General features: G+C 49.2%; 1 protein-coding gene across 1 annotated transcript in view; it reads right to left on the bottom strand.

The window, feature by feature from the left end:
• LOC125941130 (uncharacterized) overlaps nt 1-27,850 on the bottom strand; it is a 57,792-nt gene that overhangs the window by 18,093 nt on the left and 11,849 nt on the right. Inside the window, exons 2-6 of the mRNA XM_049658084.1 lie at nt 24,837-24,899; nt 22,549-22,665; nt 20,072-20,116; nt 16,882-16,924; nt 15,603-15,721 (exon numbers count right to left, since the gene is read on the bottom strand). Coding sequence (XP_049514041.1) covers nt 15,603-15,721; nt 16,882-16,924; nt 20,072-20,116; nt 22,549-22,665; nt 24,837-24,899 — 387 coding nt within the window. The remainder of the gene's footprint in view (nt 1-15,602; nt 15,722-16,881; nt 16,925-20,071; nt 20,117-22,548; nt 22,666-24,836; nt 24,900-27,850) is intronic.

Raw genomic sequence — 27,850 nt, 5'->3', positions numbered from 1 at the left:
AGCGAAGGGTGGCGCGACTGCCTCGCTAACCTGGAGATAGCGAGAGCCAGCGCGTTGGGCGAGCACGTGGGTGATGCGTGGGCGCGATTCACATAAGCCGCCGCCGACAGACCTCCGAGGCGACTGCTGCCACAGCCCGGATGAAAGGGCCTTTCATTTCGCGTACATTGCCTGGCGCTGACAATCGGTCTCTTGCGGCACGTGGCAAACGGAGCGAAGGGTGGCGCGACTGCCTCGCTAACCTGGAGATAGCGAGAGCCAGCGCGTTGGGCGAGCACGTGGGTGATGCGTGGGCGCGATTCACATAAGCCGCCGCCGACAGACCTCCGAGGCGACTGCTGCCACAGCCCGGATGAAAGGGCCTTTCATTTCGCGTACATTGCCTGGCGCTGACAATCGGTCTCTTGCGGCACGTGGCAAACGGAGCGAAGGGTGGCGCGACTGCCTCGCTAACCTGGAGATAGCGAGAGCCAGCGCGTTGGGCGAGCACGTGGGTGATGCGTGGGCGCGATTCACATAAGCCGCCGCCGACAGACCTCCGAGGCGACTGCTGCCACAGCCCGGATGAAAGGGCCTTTCATTTCGCGTACATTGCCTGGCGCTGACAATCGGTCTCATTGCGGCACGTGGCAAACGGAGCGAAGGGTGGCGCGACTGCCTCGCTAACCTGGAGATAGCGAGAGCCAGCGCGTTGGGCGAGCACGTGGGTGATGCGTGGGCGCGATTCACATAAGCCGCCGCCGACAGACCTCCGAGGCGACTGCTGCCACAGCCCGGATGAAAGGGCCTTTCATTTCGCGTACATTGCCTGGCGCTGACAATCGGTCTCTTGCGGCACGTGGCAAACGGAGCGAAGGGTGGCGCGACTGCCTCGCTAACCTGGAGATAGCGAGAGCCAGCGCGTTGGGCGAGCACGTGGGTGATGCGTGGGCGCGATTCACATAAGCCGCCGCCGACAGACCTCCGAGGCGACTGCTGCCACAGCCCGGATGAAAGGGCCTTTCATTTCGCGTACATTGCCTGGCGCTGACAATCGGTCTCTTGCGGCACGTGGCAAACGGAGCGAAGGGTGGCGCGACTGCCTCGCTAACCTGGAGATAGCGAGAGCCAGCGCGTTGGGCGAGCACGTGGGTGATGCGTGGGCGCGATTCACATAAGCCGCCGCCGACAGACCTCCGAGGCGACTGCTGCCACAGCCCGGATGAAAGGGCCTTTCATTTCGCGTACATTGCCTGGCGCTGACAATCGGTCTCTTGCGGCACGTGGCAAACGGAGCGAAGGGTGGCGCGACTGCCTCGCTAACCTGGAGATAGCGAGAGCCAGCGCGTTGGGCGAGCACGTGGGTGATGCGTGGGCGCGATTCACATAAGCCGCCGCCGACAGACCTCCGAGGCGACTGCTGCCACAGCCCGGATGAAAGGGCCTTTCATTTCGCGTACATTGCCTGGCGCTGACAATCGGTCTCTTGCGGCACGTGGCAAACGGAGCGAAGGGTGGCGCGACTGCCTCGCTAACCTGGAGATAGCGAGAGCCAGCGCGTTGGGCGAGCACGTGGGTGATGCGTGGGCGCGATTCACATAAGCCGCCGCCGACAGACCTCCGAGGCGACTGCTGCCACAGCCCGGATGAAAGGGCCTTTCATTTCGCGTACATTGCCTGGCGCTGACAATCGGTCTCTTGCGGCACGTGGCAAACGGAGCGAAGGGTGGCGCGACTGCCTCGCTAACCTGGAGATAGCGAGAGCCAGCGCGTTGGGCGAGCACGTGGGTGATGCGTGGGCGCGATTCACATAAGCCGCCGCCGACAGACCTCAGAGGCGACTGCTGCCACAGCCCGGATGAAAGGGCCTTTCATTTCGCGTACATTGCCTGGCGCTGACAATCGGTCTCTTGCGGCACGTGGCAAACGGAGCGAAGGGTGGCGCGACTGCCTCGCTAACCTGGAGATAGCGAGAGCCAGCGCGTTGGGCGAGCACGTGGGTGATGCGTGGGCGCGATTCACATAAGCCGCCGCCGACAGACCTCCGAGGCGACTGCTGCCACAGCCCGGATGAAAGGGCCTTTCATTTCGCGTACATTGCCTGGCGCTGACAACCGGTCCCTTGCGGCACGTGGCAAACGAAGCGGAGGGTGGCGCGACTGCCTCGCTAACCTGGAGATAGCGAGAGCCAGCGCGTTGGGCGAGCACGTGGGTGATGCGTGGGCGCGATTCACATAAGCCGCCGCCGACAGACCTCCGAGGCGACTGCTGCCACAGCCCGGATGAAAGGGCCTTTCATTTCGCGTACATTGCCTGGCGCTGACAATCGGTCTCTTGCGGCACGTGGCAAACGTAGCGAAGGGTGGCGCGACTGCCTCGCTAACCTGGAGATAGCGAGAGCCAGCGCGTTGGGCGAGCACGTGGGTGATGCGTGGGCGCGATTCACATAAGCCGCCGCCGACAGACCTCCGAGGCGACTGCTGCCACAGCCCGGATGAAAGGGCCTTTCATTTCGCGTACATTGCCTGGCGCTGACAATCGGTCTCTTGCGGCACGTGGCAAACGGAGCGAAGGGTGGAGAGACTGCCTCGCTAACCTGGAGATAGCGAGAGCCAGTGCGTTGGGCGAGCACGTGGGTGATGCGTGGGCGCGATTCACATAAGCCGCTACCGACAGACGTCCTAGGCGACTGCTGCCACAGCCCGGATGAAGGGGCCTTTCATTTCGCGTACATTGCCTGGCGCTGACAATCGGTCTCTTGCGGCACGTGGCAAACGGAGCGAAGGGTGGCGCGACTGCCTCGCTAACCTGGAGATAGCGAGAGCCAGCGCGTTGGGCGAGCACGTGGGTGATGCGTGGGCGCGATTCACATAAGCCGCCGCCGACAGACCTCCGAGGCGACTGCTGCCACAGCCCGGATGAAAGGGCCTTTCATTTCGCGTACATTGCCTGGCGCTGACAATCGGTCTCTTGCGGCACGTGGCAAACGGAGCGAAGGGTGGCGCGACTGCCTCGCTAACCTGGAGATAGCGAGAGCCAGCGCGTTGGGCGAGCACGTGGGTGATGCGTGGGCGCGATTCACATAAGCCGCCGCCGACAGACCTCCGAGGCGACTGCTGCCACAGCCCGGATGAAAGGGCCTTTCATTTCGCGTACATTGCCTGGCGCTGACAATCGGTCTCTTGCGGCACGTGGCAAACGGAGCGAAGGGTGGCGCGACTGCCTCGCTAACCTGGAGATAGCGAGAGCCAGCGCGTTGGGCGAGCACGTGGGTGGTGCGTGGGCGCGATTCACATAAGCCGCCGCCGACAGACCTCCGAGGCGACTGCTGCCACAGCCCGGATGAAAGGGCTTTTCATTTCGCGTACATTGCCTGGCGCTGACAATCGGTCTCTTGCGGCACGTGGCAAACGGAGCGAAGGGTGGTGCGACTGCCTCGCTAACCTGGAGATAGCGAGAGCCAGCGCGTTGGGCGAGCACGTGGGTGATGCGTGGGCGCGATTCACATAAGCCGCCGCCGACAGACCTCCGAGGCGACGCCCTATACGACGCGCTCTACTGTGGCGCTATCGTCGCAGCACTACGCTTTTCTTTTCGCCACATACTCCTCCGCTCGCCGCCTTATGGCTCCGCGGCACCCTCCTCTCCCACTTTCCTTCTCGTGCCTCCTCGATCTTGCCGCTTTTTTCATCTCCCACTGCCACCCACTGCGCGTCGTGTTCCCTCATAATTCGCTGTGCTCGTTGGCTCGGTTACGCCGGGAAGGCCGACGCTCACCGCTTAAAGCCCCAACCAGACGTACGCGTTGGAAAGCGTACGCACGCGCCGCGCTCACTCGACGTCACGTCGCGTCCGATAGAGGAAGAGGGCGCGCACCCAAACGATGCACGAGTTGCCGCGCGTCCCTGCGCGTTTCGTCGCGGCGAAGCAGTGTTGCTAGGTTGCCATGTTCAAGACAGCCTAGCCTTCGCTTAACGGCCACGTTAAGCAATGTATTAAAGATGGCAATAAAACACACTAAGTTTTGACTTAACATGTATCTATAATTTATACATGAATCTATAGACCGCAGTGGCGCCATCTATGGGCAGTTGGCATGCTGGCTTGGGCGAACGCCCGTGATGTATGCTGTGGTATGCGCTCGGCGGCAGTTTCTGGTGGTTTTTTTCGCACTCGCGCGGTCTATTTAGCATGAAATGTCTTCTACGTGGGGAATGGTCGTGTGAGGCATAGTGAAGGAATTTAAGTCTGAAGTATAATTAAGCGGCTGGAGTTTATGCAGACGTTAGGGCGGACGGAGCACCCAGCGTGAGGTGTGCGCGTTTGTTTGAGCTTACCATGAGCCTCGAATATCAGTTAGGTATTTCTGAAAATTCGTTTCACGAATGTTACCTTACTGTAGCATTCTTTGGTTTAGCTGTAACGAGTACTTACGAAACATTTGACGATCCTAACAGCGTGGGTACCGTTCTGCTGTAGAATAAGTCATGCTGTTTACTTTGACAAGCGTTCAAGTTGTTATCTGTAGATACATTGGGCGACTGCCTTGTTTGCTGGGCAAGGTTTGAGCTCACATATAAAATAAGTTGGGTAATAATAGCCGCATACCGTACAGTGTAAATCACACTTTTCGAGTGGTCGAAGAACTAGCTGCAGACTGCGCGAGCGTCCGAGGCAGTACTAAATGCTGTGCTATAGATCTGTCTGTTCTATACAGCGCATGTTCCAAGTGGTCCAAGCATGCGGCGTCACCATGCGAAGTCTTATTGCGTCGTTATCCCGTGTTCTGTTTTATTTTGCCGCAAAAGGAGGACATATATGAACTTTTTTTTCAGTCTCGTAAGTCCAGTCATCTACGACGCATTCACCCATCTTACGGAAATTGTGTCGTTACAGATAGCTGTCGGATTCTCTTTATGCGATCCCCTTTGTATATTGTGCCTTACAGGGCAAAAAGGCAATGCCGATCGAAGCACGAAGCAATTGTGTGTATCATGTTGGTTTGCGAACCGCAGTGCTCGCTGTGTTGAGCAATGCCTTCGGCCTTGAACGTAGACAGTGATTTGAAGTCCACTAAACTTAAAATGCGTGAGAACGATGCCGGTGGCTGATGAAAATGTTTTACAACTCTTCGTCGAGTGAAAACCGATACATCCAACATAGTTCACAACACATACACACACCGCGGCTGATGATGCTCGTCGCATTTTTGCAAATCCATGAGAAATTTCCAGATACAATAGCTACTGCTGCACCTAAAGGCTACACAGTGGTTGTTCGACGACATCGTAAGAACTGAAATCCCGTAAATTGCACTCAGAACTAGCTAAAACACCTCCAAATCGTCCGGCAGCGCACGACCGGCAACACATTCACGCCGCGCCGCGCCGGCTCGCACAAGCCAGAGAGGAGGAAAGGATCGTCGCGCGCCCTTTCCTCCTCGCCCGATTAAAAGCTTGCCCGGGCTTGCCTGCACGCCGCGCGAAGAGTCGTTCCAGAAGTCGCGCTCGTTCGCCGTGGGCACGTCATAAGCGGGCTGTGGTCACGTGAGGAGCGTCGAGCGGGCGACGCGGTGGCAGCTTCCGGCGTAGGCGTCGGAAGCTGCCGAAAATTTTAGCAGTGGTAGGGGTCCACGCCGCAACGCGCCCACACGCGACAGTCTCCGCGCCTGACGCCGTACGCGCCCAGGCGGGATGCGGCGCGTGCGTACGCTTTCCAACGCGTACGTCTGGTTGGGGCTTTATGCATGCAGCATGCCTCTTTGCGTCCCGCGGCGCCCCAACGGCGTTCATTTTAGAGCGCAACTCTTGGGGGCCCATGCCTGCGGCAAGCGTCAGCGTTATCCCTCGGCGTCACCGACAGAAAGATCCCAGCGAAAGATGAAAGCGAACGCGGAGCGTAGCGTGAGAAGGTGTAATGCCGTGCAATACTTGTGACGACCGCTACGAGATGCCGGCAAAGCACCACCCCGTCGTCTGTCCACCGATAGCTTGCGGCGAGTGCGTCTCACGACACCATATATGGAAACAAAGCGCTGCATGAGCGAAGGTTTGTCTGTGGCGGCTGCTGTGAATCGCATCCACGTCACTAACGCGCTGCCTGTTGTAATCTGCCGATTAGCGAGGAAATCGCGTCACACTTCGCTCAGTTTGCAACGCGCCGCACGAAGCAGACTGTCCACGCCAGCCAATAGATCGCGAAATTAAAACACGTGTAGATGTGCGCTGAAATTTATTACAATGAAGCTGTATATGGCTAGCTTCTGGGGGATCGCGTCCGCGAACAAAATGACGCGCAGAACAATTTTCGGCGGTGGATACTCGGGTACCGTTCACTTGGTATATACCAAAATTGTATGAAAGAGTACGAATGTATGACTAACGTGACCGATAGGTCATGACATCAAGAATATCACATGTTCGTCAGTTACGTCACGATTCACGTGTCGTGCATACCCGCATCGGATATGCAGGTATATGAGCCGCCGAGAGCAGGAGTGCATGGAGAGATCTCGTCCGCGTCACGCCACCTCGGCAGCAGATCGAGCCCGCGATGCGGAGCGCAAGCGGTATTGTCAGGCCGATCCGGCGGCTCGTGCGGCCGAGCTACACGAATAGGAAACCAATAATTGAGTAAGACTATTTAACCGTCGGTTTAACCCATTGATAAACACCGGCGCCGCATATTTCGGCTTCGCTGGTTTACCATCTGGATGGATTTGGTGGATGGGCGGTGAATTTTGAGGGAGTATCGCAATCGTCGGTTTTTGCACGGCGTCGGTGTTTTGTGGAGCAGAGCACGCGCGCGTATGCAATACCGCCGGTAGCCTGCAGCATAATCGACGCGGACGCGAACTCGTATTGTTGGCGTAGTTTCGACGCCGACAATACCGAGTAGAGAGATCGCCACATTATCTGGGTCTGCCGGAAGGACCCTCCCCCCACTCTCTCATGGCCGCTCCCTCATCCCCGGCATGAAATATCCTCTCCGGGACCAGCCTGGAGGATCAGCTCCGGGCCGTGGACAGAGCCGGGGAGGTGGCTGACAGGCACCACCTTACAGACTACCTCCGCCCTTGAACGACACCTTATGTCGAATAAAGTTGTACCTACCTACCTACCGACGACGCGGAGTTTGCGCTGTACTTCGTCAGAAACAGCAATAAATGTCAAACATTTTATGTGAATTATACTCAATACCTCCCCAAAGGCCTGTAAGCTATTTTTGTTCCCACTGAGCCCGCTAAAGTGGTGCCACAACGCAATGCAAAAAGCGTATTGTTGGAGGCTTTCCATATTAAGAAAATAGGAGGGGACTGCACTAGCGACACGTCTATTCGGAAATTTGAAACTGTTCGGCACAATGTTGTCACTTTCTTGACGTTACTGCAGCACGCATGCGCAGGTGCTGTATTCCTGTGACCTCGCTCTACGCATAAATGCTTGGAAGTTTTGCGAGTTATTAGGGAGAAAAGACGTTCAGATAGCGACCGCATTGAGGAAAGTTACCGACTCGCAAACATGACAGGCCACTGCTTCAAAGTATTTGCCAGATTAAGAACAAAGAGCAAAACACCACGATTCTGATGTATTTCACAAACGGAAACTTTTTACGACGAATACATTTCTATATCCTCGCTTCATATAGGAAAAGCAAGTATACGCTGATCGCGCCGTTTGTAAAAAAAAAAGTTGCAGTGGCTTAGCTCGGCTATGCCAGGATATACGTAGCGTTAGCAAAGGTTCAGCTGATTATTCTTAGCTTTCCTGGTTGTCTAGATTGTCAAGGATTAGCTTGATTGTCATGCTTACTGCTGCTCCAATGACACACACGCGGTATACGTATTATGTGGCACATGTATTCATTCCTCCTACGCTCAACCGCTAATTGCCAGGCAACTACTTCGGGATCCGATGAGTCAAGCTTCTCCGTTCTTCTGCGCTGTTGAGCAGCATTTGCGCTATCCTTCTCTATGGCTATACCACACTGGCAAACGCCAGTCAGAAGCGCAGCGGCTCCAGCGCAGTGTCAGACGGCGACTGCACAGCGAGCGCGCGCCGGCGCCAGTGCGTCTACCACGGCTACGACGTCACTCCTCTGGAATGCGCAGACCGGCGGCGGCGGAGTGTGCGAGAGGTGCCGGCTCCGTTGGCTCCGGTGATCAAGCCGTGTGACATCACTGATCCTTGCGCATGCGCAGAACGGCTCTTGATGTGCCGCGCGAAACGGGCTTGGCTAGGCCAGTGTAGCTAACGCTACAAAATTCAATTCCTAAATGGTGATTGGGTGGACGACACGAAGCATTGGCCACAACTTTAGAGGAGATGTAAGCGGTTGCGCAATGGGTTGTGCAAGCGCTTACATCTCTAAAGCTGTGGCCAATACTTCGTGCCATCCACCCAATCACCATTTAGGAATTGAATTAAAATGTGGGGTTTTACCTGCCAGAGCCCACAATTTCATTACGAGGCACGCCATTGTGCGGGGACTCGGTATTAATTTTGACCGCTTGGGGATCTTTTAACGCGCCCCAATGCACGGAACACGGGCGTTTTCGCATTTCGGCCCCCTCGAAACGTGGACGCCGCGGCCGGGTCCACCGTTTACGATATCCGCCGAAACGGTTTTGATCGAGTCGTAACATGGAGTGTCATGCACATGTATTGTAAATGCGGAGACCACGGAGGTAGCTAAGGCAAGCAATGTGCGCCTCACACGTCATCTAACATGGCGGCGCCCATGAAATCTCGGTGAAAAGGTTTATAGAAGATGTGCACAGCCCTCCAAACGTTGCGCCTTATTGCAGCGAACTGATGCAATACTATCTTTCCAAGAATGCCAAATCTAGGTCAAAATTTTCCTTACCGGCCACTTCAGTTTCCCCTGAATATATTGGAACAATTTTTCAAATAACGGCCGAGACGCCCGGAATCCAGAATTGCTATTGTGTGACTTTAGTATCTGTAATTGTTCATGATTTCATTAGATTAAAAGAATTCGCTAACCCTTTAGGTCTAATTAAAGACCACAAATACTCGCTTTTTCCGTCGGTGGTCCTTGAAATAGTCTACCAAACATCGCTGTGCGTTGATATCATTGATTCCTTTGTCAAAAAAATAAACGCATCCAAAATGTATTCATTTCTTTTATAATTACATTGTGCTTAGGTCAAAATCTGTCCATGTACCCACTCCTGCTTGGCCGTCATGGGCCTGCAGCATGATCAAATAAAAATGCCCGCCGTGGTTGCTTAGTGGCTATGGTGTTGGGCTGCTACGCAACAGGTCGCGCGATCGAATCCCGGCCACGGCAGCTGCATTTCGATGGGGGCGAAATGCAAAAACAGCGGTGTACTTAGATTTAGGTGCACGTTAAAGAACCCCAGGTGGTCAAAATTTCCGGAGTCCCCCACTACGGCGTGCCTCATAATCAGTTCGTGGTTTTGGCACGTAAAACCCCATAATTAAATTTTTTTGAACAAATAAAAATAAACTGAAAATTCACCCTTAGAAACGAATACAAAACTTATATAAAACAAATACGCCGTGATCAAGTGAGCAATCATGCAATAAAACTTGGAAACAGCAAGAAACAGTAGAATAAATTACAAATAAATTAAATTATGGGGTTTAATGTGCCAAAACCACGATCTGATTATGAGGCACGCCGTAGTGACGGACTCCGGAAATTTAGACCACCTGGGGTTCTTTAACGTGCACCTAAATCTCAGTACACGGGTGTTTTAAATTGTACTGGTATGGCAATGTACTGGTATTTAGTGGTATGTACTGGTACATAGTGGTATGGTATTGTACTGGTATGGTAATAAGACATCTAATGGGACTAGAGACATTGGCTCGTATCACTGTAATTCTGTTCGCGCATGCTATTCCAAATAAACCAATTCATCTTTCCGATTTCGCCATGAATATATCTACAGAATGCGCTTGAGCGGTAACATGCCCCATGTTTCTACTGCATAGTGGCTCTAGGAATTTGCTGTTTCTTCATAGCAATGATAAAGTCCTGATAAAGACGGTATAAGCATTTCAGCGGAAATGAAGCTATGTATGTGCGGCTTTCGAGTGTTTGAATGTGCATACACTTGCACATTTCATGAAATACCATAGATGCAGTTCTGCGACAATACTGCGATAATGGAGAATTGGTCGCAGAATAGATTTATCGCTTTAGGTTTATAATCTAATTTATAATTTATACAGGCCTTTTCAGTTATTCTGACGCTGTCATATTTTTAACCCATTTAATGTAATAATGAGGCCCATATGCTTGCAGCGGCAATGTTTGAAATAACCATTCAGCGAAGCCAATCCATCGCGGCCGTCTGAAGTGGGGCTGTAATATTTCATTGTGGAAGAGGTCAATCTCCGCATGGCGTCTCGGGAACATATTTCAATTGTCACCGGGGGCTGGCGACTTGTTAACGTCTACTTGCAGCATAAGTTCAAAATTCCTCCATGTGCTGTCACATCAGCAATTTAGCTATGACACTCAACTTCGATCTGTAGGACCGGGTTTTTAGGTGGCGACATGTATCTTCGGTACTATTGTGACTCATGAAGCACGAAGATCGTTGATGTGGTTCTAAAGATGCATTGCGTGCGCTTTTAATTTCAACTTCGCGCTCGTGAAAAAGTCGACAAATTGCGTCCATATTTCTCTTTCCACATCCGCGTTTTCCTTTTAAGGTGAATGAAGCTACGTATAATGCATGGTTGTCATTTGCTTTGTACGATTTATTTTCCAGAATTATATTGTCCTTACAGTACGTTACCATTTTTTCAAACTTTGCCGTAAAGGTTCAACGATTGTAATGGTTTCAGAGAGAAGTCATCTAATACCTCCAGGAGATTTGTGATATTGATCTGTTTTTAAAGACTATTTAATAATCGACTAACTGCTAATGCAATTCACGTATTCGGTGCCAGTGGGCTCTTAATCTGAAATGTCGTTTTGACGGTATTTTCAGCTGCTTAACTGTTATCTCAAGTGTCGAGCTGCTTTGCTCCTGAACACACTGTTGCTCTCCGACAAGCTCACTGAACGTAAAACTAAATTATAAATTCAACAGTAGTTCACAGCTTACAACGTTCTTTTTACCGGATGCAAATATACTTCGATTAATTGAAGGTAGGACTTTGCTCCCGACTTTAGCCCTAGTAGTAAGACAACCCAGAATGCGAGCAATGTAGGCGTCGGCTTGCATTTGGCTTGGTATGAATGCCACCTATTGGGTGCCGGGAAAAGATAGCACCCCCAGGCACTTTTATGGTTTGCCAAATCCTGCTCTCTATGAAACAAAGCCTGCTTTAATGCGATAGCGACGTTCCCTCGACAATCCCGATCACGACACGACAAATACAAGAGTAAGCTCACCCCGTTTTGCGTTCTTGCGATCACTTTTTCAGCAGTTCTCTATAGTATTTAAAGTACGGGTTCCCTGATTATTGTATTGTTCACTTATATTTTGGTCAATACGAATGAGGCGTTGTCTTGTACGAGTTGGTGACTTCCTTCCTGTGCTGTCATATCAGCCATTAAGAGACGTTAAGAACAGCGTACGTCAGAAATAGAAGCTGAGATCACCTACGATGCAGATACTCGTATATGGGTTTCCATCAGTTGGAAAGAGTAAAAGCGTAAAATAACAGATGGGACAATTTTCTCGGTTTTTTGCCTTTACCCTAACACCCTAAACGTGTTTGGCCTCTACCCCAAGCATGCCTATCAAGTTTTTTATCACTCCCATATTAATCCGAGCTATATTCACTTCCTTTCATCATATATAACTGTTGCGGATATTTCTCGTACGAAGCGCCACTGTTCTGTGACGGCTGCTAGCTTGGCGGCCCATGTTTGCAAATCCATAGAGCGCCGAGGCACACTTACGGTTGCGGCTCCGGTTGGACCTCGCCCATTCTTCGTACTCTTTGCAAGAGGAAGGGGGCACTTCGGTTGGGCTGCCGACACAGGGAAGATGAAGAGAAAGAATGAGGCTCGTTTCAACAGCTCAAGCCGCATCGCTTGGCGTCACGAGGCACTGGTTTCCAATCATTGACCTCTACTAAATTTTACTCAGTAGTTGTGCTTTTAGGCAGGCGTTTATCTTAAAGACCGGCACGCAAAAGACCAACTGTAGTGGTGAAGGTTTTATATTCAGAAATTTACTTCGAGATCGGACATCATATAAGCTAGATGGTGATAGATGTAGTAAAGGCTGAAAAAGTCTGCCAGGATATTCGTCGCGGCCCCATATCAAAGGGGATGCCAATGATCACCGAGGCCGCTCATATCTGCTCGCCAAACAGGGTGACGAACTTCGCAGTACATTCCAGAAAAGCGCGCTATGCCTGTGTTCCGCCCAAATGAATAAATTACAAAACAATTGTCATTTACAGCATTTCTTTAATCATTGGTCTGAACAACATGTGAAACTAAGACACAACAACGGAAAGCTAATTAATATTAATATTAATAGAGTAGTAGTATGTGAATTCAATGGGCCTTGATCACAACTGAAAAAAGAATAGAACACTGTCCCCCACTGTCCCGTAAATATGTTACTATAATATTAATAAATTATATTATGTTAAATGCCAATGACCATGCACATTCCTTGTTTGTACATTACAAATGGCAGCGTCCCTCCAGGATTACTATTAAGAATACTCCTTTGTTTACTTTTTGATTTTTTCCCTCAGTTCAGAATTATTTCCTTCTATACACCGTTCCATACATAGCAGTCAACGCTCTGGAAGCTACGGAAGAAGTTCGGTCAAGTTATCAGTTATCACTCCGCGCGTTCCGTCCATGCTTCGCTGCGCGCCAAACAGCGATCACTCGCGCGATGCGCGTGCTCCTCGCGACGGGTTGCAAAATAACCCGAAAATAAAAACTAAAATAAAAACAAAAATAAAAACGATCTAAAACAACGCATTAGCAGCAGTATTCCAGAATGTTTGCTTCTCAGGATTAAAACTTGTTTCATTCAATACTGAGCATTATATAAACGCTTAACCTTGCACTCTGCCGCGCAATGCTTGAAATAGCGAAGCTTGACGATAGTAGGCCAGCATTTTCTGGAAGTTCACGCGAAATTTTCATCTTACTCATGATGATGATTTCTTTTCGCGCCTCTCGGACTTACGGCCGTCACTGCGCGTTGTATTGCGCAGCTTGCAACCCCGACACAGTTTTCCAATGACGACACCACGTTCCAGGAGACCCCGCCTCCGTGAATGCGTCTCTTCTCGCTCTCACGCGTAAAACCTCTCCACCTCGCAGAGCACGAGCGCACGAACGCGCCAGCTGTGGACGAAGACGACGACGCCCGAACGCAATCGTATGGTTCCCATAAATGCATGCTCTGAAAGCCGGGCTGTATAGCCTAGTGGTTACGACGCTCGCCTTGGGACCGTCGGTACGCGGGTTCGAATCGCGCCTCAGCAAGAAAGTATTTCATTTTCTTGGTAGTTTCTTGATACGCACCACGAACTGCGGTTGGCTTAACAGCTTCGCTGTTAACAGTTCCGCACTATTTCGGCCAAATAACATCCAACTATGTATATTGAAGTGCGAATGATGCCACTGCAAGAAGTCTCTTAGCTTCTACAGCGCTGACTGATACGTATGGAATGGAGCACATATGCCGATGACAGCAAGATTTTAACAAAATTTATAGTATTTATGACCGTCACATCCTGCAGTCTAACCTGTTTTCTCCTTCTAAACAGCAATAGCCACCTTTATTTGTGAAGATTGGTCTTAGCAGCATTCAAGGTGAGGTAACTCGCAGAACGGTATCAGTGGGCCGAGATAATGATCTCGGCACACTCCGATACAACCTTACAATCTTTTTTCTGCTCGAACTGTACTCATTGCACTGCGGGGGGTGCACTCTGCGTGCTCTGTTTGCAGACTCAAGGGAATTCAATTCAACCTTCCGCAAGTTGTACACAACGTCTTCCTCAACTCGAATACGCATCGGTCGTCCGAAATGGCATTTCTAGATCCAAAAGCGACGTGATAGGTTGGGTCCAGAAAACGTTGCAAAGCATATATGCCCACTTGACTACGTAGACTGTACTTTGTTATAGCACTGTTTGGTTATTGTCACTGCCCTTACTTCGCTGCCGACGTAATCGCACTGGCCTTGTGTTTCTTTTTAAACTCCTTTACAGTATCCTCACCTGCCCCGAACACATTGTATCATGTTTCGTAAGCCACGCCAGATCACATGATTCCATGTTCCTGCCTGTCATTACCAATACTCAACCGTAAACAGACTACTGCGTCTTTGTAACGCTTATTTTCATGATCTCGATATTTTTAATAGCTCAGTGTCTGCTCTCTTCCGAGCTTTGCACTGTTTCGTAATTTTACACATTTACACATTCACTACACATTGTTGAACTGCATTTCTCTTTTGTATTCACCTAGCAAGGCGAATACAAAATTCTGTATGTAAACTTTTTTTTCATATTTAGTTATATTCCCCGGTAGCTTTTTTATTTGTGGGCTTTATGCGTGCGCCAGACACTCATGCGTGTTGAGTAAACTGTTTTTATTGATTGATTTATTTATTTATTATATTTATTAAGGCAGCGCATTCGTAAAATATGGGCAAGACCCGTTGTGTTTGACTAGGTCTAATATAAATTGCCGTGTTCTACCCGAGAGAATAAAATTGTTGCGATGTGGTACGCTAATATTCGGCTGTTACGATTACGCAGACATACGTACAACTACGACGAAGAATGCGACAAAAATTCTAGTGTTTCCTTCAATGTCTCAATTGATGGACTCTTCAACTTAACGCAATAAAATAACTTAAAAGTACCACCTGCATAGCGCACCACCATGCTGCTGAGACATTACTACCCTGCAGAAAATCCCCCATTTTATTAACTTTCTTTCATTGCGTTCTTTTTTTCCTGACGGCCAGGTATAGAATCGTATAGATATACGCTTCGCCTAGTCTTTTGAACAAGTACGAGACATTTTTCAAGTGTAGTTCAAAGAACTTATTTTGTTAATAATGATATTCCGGATACATTTTTTATATCTCATCAATAATTGCAAATGGCAAAATATTACATGTTCTTGTTCACTGCTCGTCATACATAAATGTCACGCTATTCTATCTGCGTTGATTTCTTTATTATTATTACATTGTACCTGCTGTTGTGCTTTCTGAATTTCCTTGCCTCAGCTCGTGCTGTCAGGGTATACGGTCGACTGTCTGGTCAAGCTGCTCGTATTAGCAAGATTCTCTAGCCACCTTTCTTCTCGTAATATTTTAAGGAAAAAGGGTACCAAAGATTGTACGCCGTGCAGGGGATATTTGTAAAAAGTCATATCACGTTAAGTTAAACAGTCCATCAATTGGAACCTCGAAGGAACTCGCAAAAGTTCTTTTCCAACGTTAGAATTTGTCGAATTCTTCGTCGTCGTTGTACATAAATTGTCTGCATAACGCGATTCACTCGGGTAGAACACGCCAATTTCAATTACACCTAGTTACACAACGGGTCTTGCCCATATTTTTGGAACAACGAGGCGGCCGTTAAGTCTGTGGCAGCGGGAAAACAGTGAGCACTTACGGAGGCAAACTTTGAAGTGGCCGATGGTGACGACGGCCAGGAAGGTGTATGTGATGGCCACGAAGATGAAGACGCGCGTGGCCCACCTCTTCCTGACCGGCTCCATGCCAACCTCCATCCTGCAATAAACAGACGTATAAGTGGACGTCACGTGGTACGAATGTTGTTGGACACGAGTTCATACACCGTCACTGTTTGAATGTCACGAGAGTCCTTTGGTAAGGAGGGCGGCTCACTCAATCTGTTCTCGCACTTCTTCGCTCGCTACTAAACTTTTCTTACCTGCGATGGTTGCCATGGCTGCTAAGCGCGAGGACGCAGGATCGAATCTCGGCCACGGTGGCTGCATGTCGATGGGGACTAAATGCGAAAACACCCTTGTACTTAGATTTAGGTGCACCTTAAAGAACCCCAGGTTGTAATTATTCGGGAGTCTCACTACGCCGTGCCTCAGATCGTGGTTTTCGCATAAAGAACTCCCTTAATTTATTTAAAATATTTCTTGCCTTTTCTTTTCCTGACGGCCAGTAGAAGCGGCCCCTGTTCAAGCCATGAATAAATGTAATCCTTCCGAGATTGGCCCATCATATTCCTTCCTCAGCGTGTCTATTGTAGAGACCGAATTTAAAACCTGCAGACACACGAAATCGTCTGACCCGGCATGTTTTCTCTTACTCGTGACAGCGCTAACCCGTCCAATATAGTACTTAGTCTGTTTTTTTATACTCATCTAGCAGTTGTCTGGTTTGTTCTCTGGGCGATTACCGCAAACTGACAGACTAATTTTTTATAAAATGTTCCCATCTCGCCCAACGGCCCGCACCACAGTGACCATTCAGTTGTTAAACCACGTGTCACGCTATGAATGATCTGCCTTTGATAAGCCCCAGCTTTGAGAATAGAGAGTGGACAACGTGAAAGGGGTTGCGTTCGTCGCGAATACTTTGCTGCTAAGTAAGCGTACTCTCGTACGGGCCCTAGTGCCGCCCGCGTATGGGGAGCACGCAATGCTAACAGGAATTCTACAAGCACTAATATTGCTGTCTCGTCCGCAAATCAATTGCAACACGTTTCGGTGCACTACCATTGCCGGGCAACATAATTTGCATGTGGACTCGACGATGCTCGCCGCTGGCTGCGCAAGTATGTCGCCTATTTTGTTTTCCTAAATACTACAATACTAATACTCCTACGCAGCGCGGTACGTCATGCATTCACAATGTCTGATCTGTTCGGTTTGCACACAAATGTAGAGAAATGCGAGGTTCGGATAGCTTACCCCCCTTCCATTGCTGGCCCCTGCCTGGCCACGAAGTACACCTCTGTAATCCAAAAGAAACAGTGGCGCTAACTGTTTAGGAATGCAGTTAATGCACGAATAGTGCACCACTCTGAATGCAACGGCGGCAACATGCCCCTTAATGTGCTGGGCGAATGTTGCATGATTACTGCCACGGGACAGTGTTCTTGTGAACAAATGCAGAGTGCGCAACGGCTGGTAAAACAACATGGAAACTGTGCGTGTAGGGGTAACATGCAGACAAACACGCTAATAAAAATCCAGGACCGATAAAACTTTTGAGAAATGACATATGCTATATCCACCACCCATTGATGTCTCCTTCGATCACCAGCAATTATAGACTGGGAATGTGGTACTTTATGAAATACGAAGGTGAGACACGGCAGGAACACAGGGTGCTGCGAACCAAGGAAAAACACAGCGAAGGAAAACGAACATGGTAAGCAGTTCTCGCAGATTTCACCAGTTTTAATGCGAAAGCATTATACTCGTGTTTGTCCCATTACGGGAAAATCCGTCGTTTGCGGCACGACGGTGAAATGGTACCAAAAAATGCTCGGATTGACGTCAAATTTCTTTGGGGCGTTCCTGTAAAGCAATGACTATGAAAAGAAAACTCTAACGTCTCGGCCTGGGTGGGAGTCGAACCCTGGCCTCTGGGCTGCAATACGAGCCCGTTTCCACGACGCCACGGTTCTGGCTAACTAAAGGTGCGTCTAGTGCGTGCGTCGTTTCACCCGTCACATCGCAGCCATCTGGCTGACTAGAGGTGTGGCCTAGTGCGCGCGTCAATGGGCACGTGACGGCGCAGCCAATAGGGTGGAGGTGGCGCCACGTCACGATTATCAAATCATAGCAGAAAATCATTTCACCAATTGGACGATAATGCTTTGGCGTTCACACTCGTAAGCAATCTTAACTGCCTTTGCCGATTTTTAAATTTTTTTACTGCGAATACAGTAAAAGCTCGATGATACGAATCTCACGGGGTCACGAAAATTATTCGTATTAGCCGAATATCGTATCATCGAAACACAATTAAAACTACTGTCGAATCTCGATAATTCGAACTCGAAGGGGCCCGAAAATTTGTTCGAATTAAAAGGACGCATTTTTAAGTATTCGTGCACCATAGCACGATGCACGAACGGTGCGAGTCGTGAAATATCGCGGCGCGCAAGCGCATAGCAAGCGCGGTCCACGAAACTGCCATGCCGGCTAACGGTCGCTTCCCGATAACGACAGAAAACGAAGCTTCAGAGAGCGAGCGGGCGGCGCCGGCACACGGCTGCGCGCGGAGACCGTCGAAGGTGAGGGAGGAGGGCGGCAGGGAAGCGGATTTGGCCGCGTCAACTCCGCCGCTTTGGTGGCTCCCCTCGCCTTCCCTCTCAACTCCCTCGTGGCTCTCACCTTCGACTCCGTGCGCGCCCGCCGCCGTGCTGGCGCCAGCTTATTTTAGCCGCCCCCTGAAGTTTCCTTTTCTGCCGTTATCGGGAAGCGAGCGTTTGCGGGCGTGGCAGTTTCGTTGGCCCGACTGTGCCTCCGCCGCTGCTTCCCTCTGCGCTGCTGCCGCAGCGTGCAAGGTCAACATGTGACTAGAAAATAGAGGAGAAGGGTTCACTGCCATTTTATCCGCGTGGCTGAGACGTCGGCACTAGTGTGTGCTAGAATACGGTTGTCTAGAACACTCTAGTCGGCACGTACACGCTTGTTCCGGCGCGATGCACAAACGGCGACCTTGCAATTTGAGAGAGAAGGAAATTTCCGCCGCGGTTCCTTTTTTTCCCCGTTCCTTTGCGCGCGGCATTGAGGGGTCTCTCCTGAGCTTTTGCTCTATGGCGGTGTCGGAGCAATGCCGGTTGGAGGCGCCGCCGCGTGATTTGGCGCGCTGCTAAGAGCATTGTCGGTGCGCGGTATGTTCGAAATAAGCGTGTTCGAATTCGCTTGCTTCGCGTTGACGTTGAACGAAAGCACGTTTTTCATGATAGTCTCGCTGTGCAACAATTGTGCTCAGTGTTAACGTTGCGAGGCCTAGCTCCTTAGCCAACTCCGTCCGCTTCCTCTTGGGATCCTCATCGACCTTTCGAAGAATGTCTAATTTCTCTTTAAAGGAGAGTGCTTTCCGCTTGCGAGACATAGCTCGCTGCGACTAGGCAAAATGGCGCAAACACGAAGAACGCGGCCCGAAGCGCAGCAGCCACTCCATCTGACGGCTCGCAGAAAAGGAGTAAAAGTACAAAAGCACCAAAAGCGCCACCGCTTCAAACTCTTCGCGCCCAGTCGCGGAGTCCGCGCTGTCCGGCGTCGCGCCTCCGCACCAAAAGAGGAGAGAAAGCGCGTGACTGCGCGCTGTTCTCTTTCGCGGCCGTCGGTGGGGCGGCGTTTATTCGTATCAACCGACGCAGGTTGAAAATAGATTCGTAACAACCGTTCTCTAGCCCGTTGCAAAGTAATGGGGCTCGGCCGGGACCACAGAAAAATTCGTATCATCCGGAATTTCGTATTAGCCGTGATCGTATCATCGAGCTTTTACTGTATAACATTGAAGAGGCGATACCGCGGAAAGGTAGAAAGAACAGCCTTTGGCGACAATTCCGTCTGGCTAGAGGCTATGCGGTTTCTGCGTACTTCTAGTCTCTCGATAAATAGGGCCGTAGCAGTGGTGTTTGATCCGTTTCAATAAACAAAAAATTATCGGTGCTTCAGCAACATGAAAAGGGCTGACAGTCATATTGCCGCATAAATTATCCATTTGTAGGAGCATTTGCATGGCTCGGCTGTTCATGACAGCCATGCCTAGAGAATGTATAGGCTTAATCAGTTTGCTAACACCTGTAACTCCAAGAAAACGCACAGCATAGAAGCAGTTTTGCAGGATCCCTGTATAATGTTTTCACTGACTGTATTTTCAAAAAACATAAGCTAGACAATCGCTTGCAAGTCTATAGCAAAATAAACGGCTGTTCGTCCATCTCATCCCGCCACGGCGGACAATCTCAAATTTTGCTCTTATCTTAAATGCAGGGTGAATTATTGGCGACGCGCGAAGGTGTGCTACCGTCATTCCGTTGAAGAAAATTGCCCCATCGACGGAATAACAAATTTCTTTTTAGTAATACTGCTCAATAGTTACAGGCAAAATGTTGCACAATGATGCTCTGCTCACCTTCCTGGTCGTAGGAGAACAGGAAGATTAGGGCCTTGATCACCACTGAAAAAAGAATACAAACTTTTCTTAAACACTGTCTGCCACAGTTCCTATTTCGATTGTCCCATAAGTTCAACAGCTACAAAGAAATTCAACACAACATCCGTCACCACAGGAACAGAAGAAACGCGCGACGCAAGTGCTGCTGAAAATCCGCAGCGACGTATCTTTTTTACCGCTTCCGAATTTGAGAACGGTAGAATTGCAATCGGCATGTTTCACGCCGTTTGCATTCGTTGTTGCTCAGAGTGGCTGGCCGGCCAAAGTAGGCCGCGAACACAAAGGTACGGCTGGGCCGCTCTGCCTAGACAGATCTACTTCCATCGTGTGCTGTTTGCACTCGCCATCTGGCGTTACTGGTACAGGCGCCTGAAGCCCAATGCTATCCACAATTGCGTGAAAACTAATTATGTTTACGCTGCACACTCGCCGGTAAGAATATTGACGTTTCCTGAAAAATATACGTGCGTCCCTTGCGATCGGCTCTCTGGGTCAGTCTTGTAGAGATTACCCGCGCCGATTAGAAGTTTTTAAGCTTCATGGAGCCTGGTAAACTAATTTTTGTGGGCAAGGCCGGCACACAGCTTCCACAAGCTAACAAAAACAACGTATTAACGCCACCCCAAATTGCGATGATAACAGACTTTATAGCACAGCGAAAGCTTTCTCTATGAACAATTGCAGCAAATAATTGAGGACCTTAACCGAGAAAGTGTAAGAGTGGGGTTGAAGACAAACATAATGTTCAATATCCCGGCAAGGGAAAAAATTCAGGATCGCCAGTCAGCCTCTATAGAGTCCGTAAAGGAGTACGTCTATCTAAGTCAATTACTCACAGGGGACCCTGATCATGAGAAATAAATTTCCAGAAGAATAACACTGGGTTGGAGTGCATAGGGCAGGCATTGCCAAATCCTGACTGGGAGCTTACCATTGTCGTTGAAAAGAAAAGTGTACAGTCGTTCCATTACACCGGTGCTAACATATGGGGCAGAAGTTTTGAGATTAACAAAGAAGCTCGAGAACAAGCTGAGGACCGCACAAAGAGCGATGGAACGAAAAATGTTAGGCCTAACGTTAAGACAGTAAGAGAGCGGTGTGGATCAGAGAACAAACGGGGACAGCCGATATAATAGTAGGCATTAAGCGGAGGAAATGGGGCTTGGCAGGCCATGTAATGCGTAGGATGGATAACCGGTGGAGCATTAGAGTTACAGAATGGACACCAAGAGTAGGGAAGCGTAGTCGAGGACGGCAGAAAACAAGGTAGGGTGATGAAGTCAGGAAATTTGCAGGCGCAAGTTGAAATCGGCTAGCGCAAAGCAGGGGTAATTGGAGATCACAGGGCGAGGCCTTCGTCCTGCAGTGGACACAAATAGGCTGATGATGATGATTATTATGAAAGCTTGCAATTCAAGTCCATAAAACCTCTCTTGCCACCTGGCGACTGTTGTGGAAACTCGAGAGTTGCAACGAGTTTGATTCGGTGTAAGCCTTCGAAGTGTATACTTCGTTGCCAATAGATTGCGGTAACATTTACTTGGGGCAATGGGTCCGTATTCACAGCACACTTAGGCTATACGATTGTAAGAGGAAATTCAGCCAGTTTTGCTAATAGGGTCCATTAGCAAAGGCGACCGGTTAATCTCAAAGAGTAGTTATTAGAGAAAATTAGCTTTGTGAATTAAGTGCCTTGAGAACGCGTTGTAACTCTTGAACCTGACCCGTTTGTATATGTATATCATTTACGTGGCATCAACACAGCCAGCAGAGTGACAAAACATTTTTAATGAACTCGTTTCAGTTTCGGTTCAACTCCAGAGGCAGAAGGGTTCTAAGCGTGGATTCCTTTACATACTCTAATCACAAGAAAACAGATTGCACTTCTAATCCTTATTTTCACGCATTGGCGGTCGCCTAATGAGCACGTGTATTACTGACATGGCTGGTCATGTTCTCTTTAGAAATAAGTCACGTTTTTGACCAATGGACAATGTCAGAGTCGGAACAGTGAAATTTGTCGTGTGCACTTATTCCAACGACTTGAAGACGCATGCTTGACTCAGCGGTTTATCTCGAAAATGTACACTTGAGAAAAATTTCCACTTGCGAAAAATTATGTGCGTTAGAAAAAAACCTGCTTGTTTCTTCGATATTCGATCACATGACAGTGTAAAGGGCAAAAATACAAACTCGAGGTAAACTTTCTTACCATTTTATATGATTAAAAAACAAACGCGAATTCATTGCGCATTGCATCTGTTAGTTTGACAGACAGCTAGCGTTGCGGAACTCTGGTATACTAAATTCTGAGGTTGCACTTCTATTCCCTATTGCCATGCGAACAGCCCAGCTTTGATTACCCTAGTGAGCACGTGGCCCTTCTGCGTCCGCCACCGCGCTGAAGTTTAGAGCACAAAGTTTGTATAGCTTACGGATTTGTCGGAACCGGTTCCCTACGTTTTTCACGAACAGCTGGATCCGGTCCCGAAACCGCATGAAGTCGTGGTATTCCTGGCGTTCGGCCCTGGTCCGCCGGGAGTGCAACCGCGCTTCACAAAGGAAAAACGAGTAATATTTACTATCAGGTTGGGTGAAAATGCGCGTAGGGCACACAGACCGTGGGGTTATCCGCAAATAAACCTCACGGCAAAACAATTAAGTCTGTAGAAAATTTTATACAGAAGCCTCCATCATAGTAATATCCTCTAACGAAATGTCCTGCCGCGTTTACCTTAAATAAAACTGCCACAAAACGATGCCTTACGACTTGCGGGCTATTACCTTGTGTAAACTCCCCGAGTACCTGACGGTGTAGTGTGCAATGCAGAAATAATCTCCTGGCCGCAGGTGCACATCGAGTGTGGGGTTTTCAGTGCACCCATTTTTTACGCTCTCGCAGGTTCTCTTTCCATGCTAAAGGGTGGCACAAACTTATACGTGAGAACGAGCTCAAACTACACTGCAACGATAAAAGCCGTAGTTTAAAGCTTTAATGCTGACCATATGGTCCGCGCCCAAATATCGGAGCGATATACCCGATACCCCGTAGTTTTTATGTTGTCTAATGTGGCTACGCTGCACAATAAGCGAAAATAATTTTAATTTTCATTGTATTACATTCGCTGGACAAAAAAAATTATTGTATCATATTCGATGTCAGGGTAGCACTCAGCACAAAGCATATTTTCACCTAAATCCATTTATAATCTATTCTCAGTGAGTACTTAGCCGCATACAAATAGTAAAAACTACTAATGCCAAATAAGCAACTTATACCTTGCAGTACCGCTAATTTAATGATTTCTCAGTGACCGAAGATTGTATCGCGATAAAATGTTCATGGTTCACAATATAAAATGAGAGCATAACATTTGTACGGTCCAGACACGCACAAGTGACGTAGCAAGGGTTACTACTCGATGCCTCAACGATTCATGTGTAATGGCAGAAATTAAAATTCGCGAAATAACCAAGAAGAGCGCTTGTGGTGTACTCTTCCCGTCTCTTCGCCTTTTCTAGCGCTAAATTTTCAAAATATGAATACAAGTTCATTTCAGTCACATTCTAGACATTGAGCGTTAATCATCGGAGAATGATTTTGAAAGTGAAGCCATAGCTGCTCGTTAGATCACATGTACGCTGCCGGTATGTTAATCTAGCAGTACTCTTGGTTAATATGAGGCTAGTTGGCTTTTGTGGCGTCAGAATTCGCTAGGCAGGTATTGCCCTCAGCCCGAGTATGCCACGACACGAGAAGCACGGTGGTGTACTCATTTTCCCTGTACGCATGGTTATACCACCGTACATACGGTGGCCAGCGTGACGCTGCCCATGTTTCAAAGTAACCTTTCTTTCTGGATCCTGCCTTCAGGTGGCAGTGCTATAGCTTAGCCCTTCGTGTTCGAAAGAGAACCATGCTCCCACAATGCGATAGCATTTTATGGCTCATGAGGCGGAAAATCCGGCGTAGTTGGTGTGACCACCGATGGCCCAACCTTTGGTGTTAAGGCACTTTTAATTAAGGTAGACTTAAGGCACTCGAATCCGCAACCATCGGTGGCAGTCGAATCCACGACCTTTGGTGTCAAGGTGAATTTAAAGGAACAGTCCATTAAGATGAAGATAATGAGGGCACTCAAACGCTCGACCTTTGGTGGCAGTCGAACCCAACACCTTCGGTATTAAAGCGAAGTTAGTACATTTATTTAGGTAGCTAATTATGGTATTCGATCCCACGGCCATGGGCAAGAGTCGGATCCAGGACCTTTTGTGTTAATGAAGGTACAGTGAACAAAAGTAGAGTTAATTAAGGCACTCGAACCCTCGACCTTTGGTGGGAGTCGAACCCACGAGCTTGCGATGTGCCATAATGTCTTAGCATCGCGCGGTGGTCGCAATGATTTGGGCGTTCATCCATGTAGAGAGAACTAAATGCCTCTTGAATATTTGTCCTATACACGGCACATTCAAAGCGCCTGAGGCGGTTTCGCATTCAAGTAATCTTGTTTCACTTATGAAAAGAACAAAGGCGATGTCAAAGGCAATTTAGGCAATAAACAAGAAGCCTACACAATTGCAAATTTTCCTGTGTACATGTACCTTGCAGATGCCCTGCAAATGCCTCAATACTACGCCTACCGAACGTTAAAGATTCCGATAGTGTTCTTCGATCACCCATGTGCTCTAAGATATTGCGCAATATGTGCCAGCTGTAACTCACCTCGGTTGGCCCTCTCCTCATCATCATTCGGAAGATTCGGGTCAAAAGTGACCCGGCGGCCTTCTGTACCAAGAAAAAAAAAAGACGCCATGTAAGGAATCTAATTACGAGATGTCACATATACGTAGTATATTTTTGAACTGTTACAGTCACTGCGGTACAAAGAGCACGCGGAAAAAATGAAATCCTGGGATTTTACGTACAAAAACACCGAAGTGGTAATTTTCGGTTAATTTTCGGTTAACATCCGGGTTAATTTTGTCAACCTGGGGTTTTTTTAACGTGTACCTAATGCACGGTGCACGAGTGTGTTTCCATTTCGTCCCCATGGAAATGCGGCCGCCGCGGCAGGAAAACGGTACGGGGAACCACCGCCTGAGCCAGACTCGACGGAGCAAGCTTAAGTGCACCACTACAAAAACGTCGTGGTGGCGCTTCATATTGAACACGCTTCCAAGAACTTCTGGGTTCTTGACTGCATCTTCACGCCGGGTGGCACTGACCACGAGTGCCTTGCGGATCCGTCGCGCTTTCTTCAAGCGAATTTAAGCATTTCTTTGACGGTGGATGTAAAGAACGATCATAATCGTCACACCATGGCGGAGCGTGCCTTTTCCTTATACGCTATCCTTCACGGAAAATTCAAGAGCGACGTTGAAATGAATCGTGAAACTCACACAGGCTTGTGTGTATATATATTATGTGACACCATGAACAAAACGCGCCAGATTGCTTCAGCGGAGCTTCAAAGAGCGCGTGAGGGGCAGAGGCTAAGCTCCATAAGTTAAAAGCATCTCCAACTCTTTCTCCATCTTCAGTTCTCATGCATGAGTCACTGAAAATTTTGCCGCACTGTGAAAGCATTGAATGACCCCATTCACACTGGCGTTATCTGCCCCAGCCTATCATCGTCAAACCACCGGCGTAACTCGGTAGAGCTCCTTGCCGGTTTTTCCTTTAAAAAAAAACAGGCGCGGTGTTAGCCGATACTCCCAACTTCGTCGGTATGCCGACCTTGAGAATAAACCGTCGAGGAAACTGCTCTCTTCTGCCGGATGCCGGTGCTGTGATTGACAGGCCAGGACAGACAATGGCAGTGTGAAACCGACCTTAACTCGGCACGAAAGCTAGAGCTACAAAACATTTATCTGGAATACGAGAATAAACGCCGTGATTGTGCACCTTTTCTCAAATATAGCAGCAGCAGCTCTGCCGCGAGCCACATGGTTTTTCTGTAGCACTAGTGGACAGTGGCGTAGCCAAGGGGGGGGGGTTGGGGGGGTTCAAACCCCCCCCGAAATTTTTTGCAGCCCCCCCCCCCCCCCCCCACTATCCCACCCTTTGCCCTCGTCGCTTCGCGCTGACATATTTCAAGAAACCGGTGCTACTTTCACACTTTCATTCCTGGGCGCTTCCGTTTGGGTTGGTAATTTACAGCTCATCTTGTCTGCATATGGAAAAAAACTGTCACGGTGTTTGTCAAGGCCTTGACACTCTGTGAGGTTTTGGGCGCGAATGTGGCGGCCGCATTTTGAAACAACAAATGCGCAACAAATGAAGCAACAAATGCGGCAGCCGCATTTTAGATGAAGGCGAAAATGCTCGAGGCCCGTTTGCTTAGATTTAGGTGCACGTTAAAGTCCCGAGGTGGTCGAAATTTCCGGTATACATTTCCGCCGCTTCCCTTCAGGTGCCGGTTAGGCCGCGTTCGCGTAGGAACTTTGGTCTCGAAGCTGGCGGAAGCGGCAAAATCTTGCAAAAATCCGCCCGCCTAGGCGGCAAAACAGGCAGAAAAACAGGCGGCGAGCCAAATTGGTCTCGGACCGATTTTTTCGCCATGGCGAAGCGGAAACGTGGCGGAAAGTCGTTCTGCTCGACCGGAAGCTACACTAGCATGTAAACTTCCGGTCGTAACATTGAACATGGCACCAAAAGTGTAGGCTGCAATGCTCATCGACACGATCAAGAACCACCCCTTGCTCTACGACAAGAGAAGTACTAAAACGTACTGTCAGCAATACTCGCGATAGTATTCAACGTCGCGCAACCGGAGGCGCGGCAACGAAGCCAACGGAGTCGCGTGACCCAACTTCTCGCGCTTTTGCAAAGCCAGGCGAACCCACAACCGCCGTTTCCGAGGTTTTCTTGTCTTCCGTTTATTCATTGTCCATTTCTAGAAAACAAGTAGGTAGAAGTATAAAAGCCATTTCTTCTTCCACTTCCATGACAGACAATAGTTAGGCAGATTCCTCGTTGGCGCTCCATAATTCTCCTCGCACGTGCACGGTATGTTGCAGAAGTCGCGGGGTGCTTTTCTCGTCGCGACGATAGATTGGGAGCGTAGGTCTCACGTAGGACGCGCAGGCTTCGGCGAGCCTCAACACAAAGGGCCAGCCCGGGTTTTAGCTTTGGTGTTCCCGTTGCCACTTTCGTGTCCTGGAGGCGCCGAAAATAATACGAAATGATGAAATGTTATTACAACTTGTAAATAAAAGCTATTAAAGAAATATAATCACGCCTAGGCAGCAACCTGTGACACAGCGCTACCGCGCCCGTGTGAGGAGAATTACAGAACGCCAACGAGGAATTTACCGAAGGTCGCAGATGACACGCGAAATTGCGCAAGATGATCACTTTTGATGACGGGTGGGTCAGTAAATGAACATACCGCTCGAAATAATGCGATAATGAGCGCCACCACGCCGACAAACGTACGCAGACTAGATGGATGTGGACGAAAGCGGCACCGGCGGCCGCGGTGGTAGCAAAACAAATGTGAACTTGGACATGCGCGGAAAAGATTTTCCGGCCGCTTTGGCCTTTCCGGCCGCTTTGGCCTCCCCACCCGCTTGCCGCTTCCCAAGTGTGAACGAAGCCATAGTCTGCAGCGCAAAACGTCTCGTTTGCGATTGCGCACCTACGGAAGGCTGGTAGTTACTGTTGTGTTGCTGAATCCCAAACCAGCAATTACGAAAGGCTGGTAGTTGCCGTTGTGTTGTGGAATCCCAAACCAG

This window comes from Dermacentor silvarum, chromosome 10 (assembly GCF_013339745.2).
Source record: "Dermacentor silvarum isolate Dsil-2018 chromosome 10, BIME_Dsil_1.4, whole genome shotgun sequence".
NCBI classification, from domain to species: domain Eukaryota; kingdom Metazoa; phylum Arthropoda; class Arachnida; order Ixodida; family Ixodidae; genus Dermacentor; species Dermacentor silvarum.
This window is presented reverse-complemented; position numbering and strand designations above follow the sequence as displayed.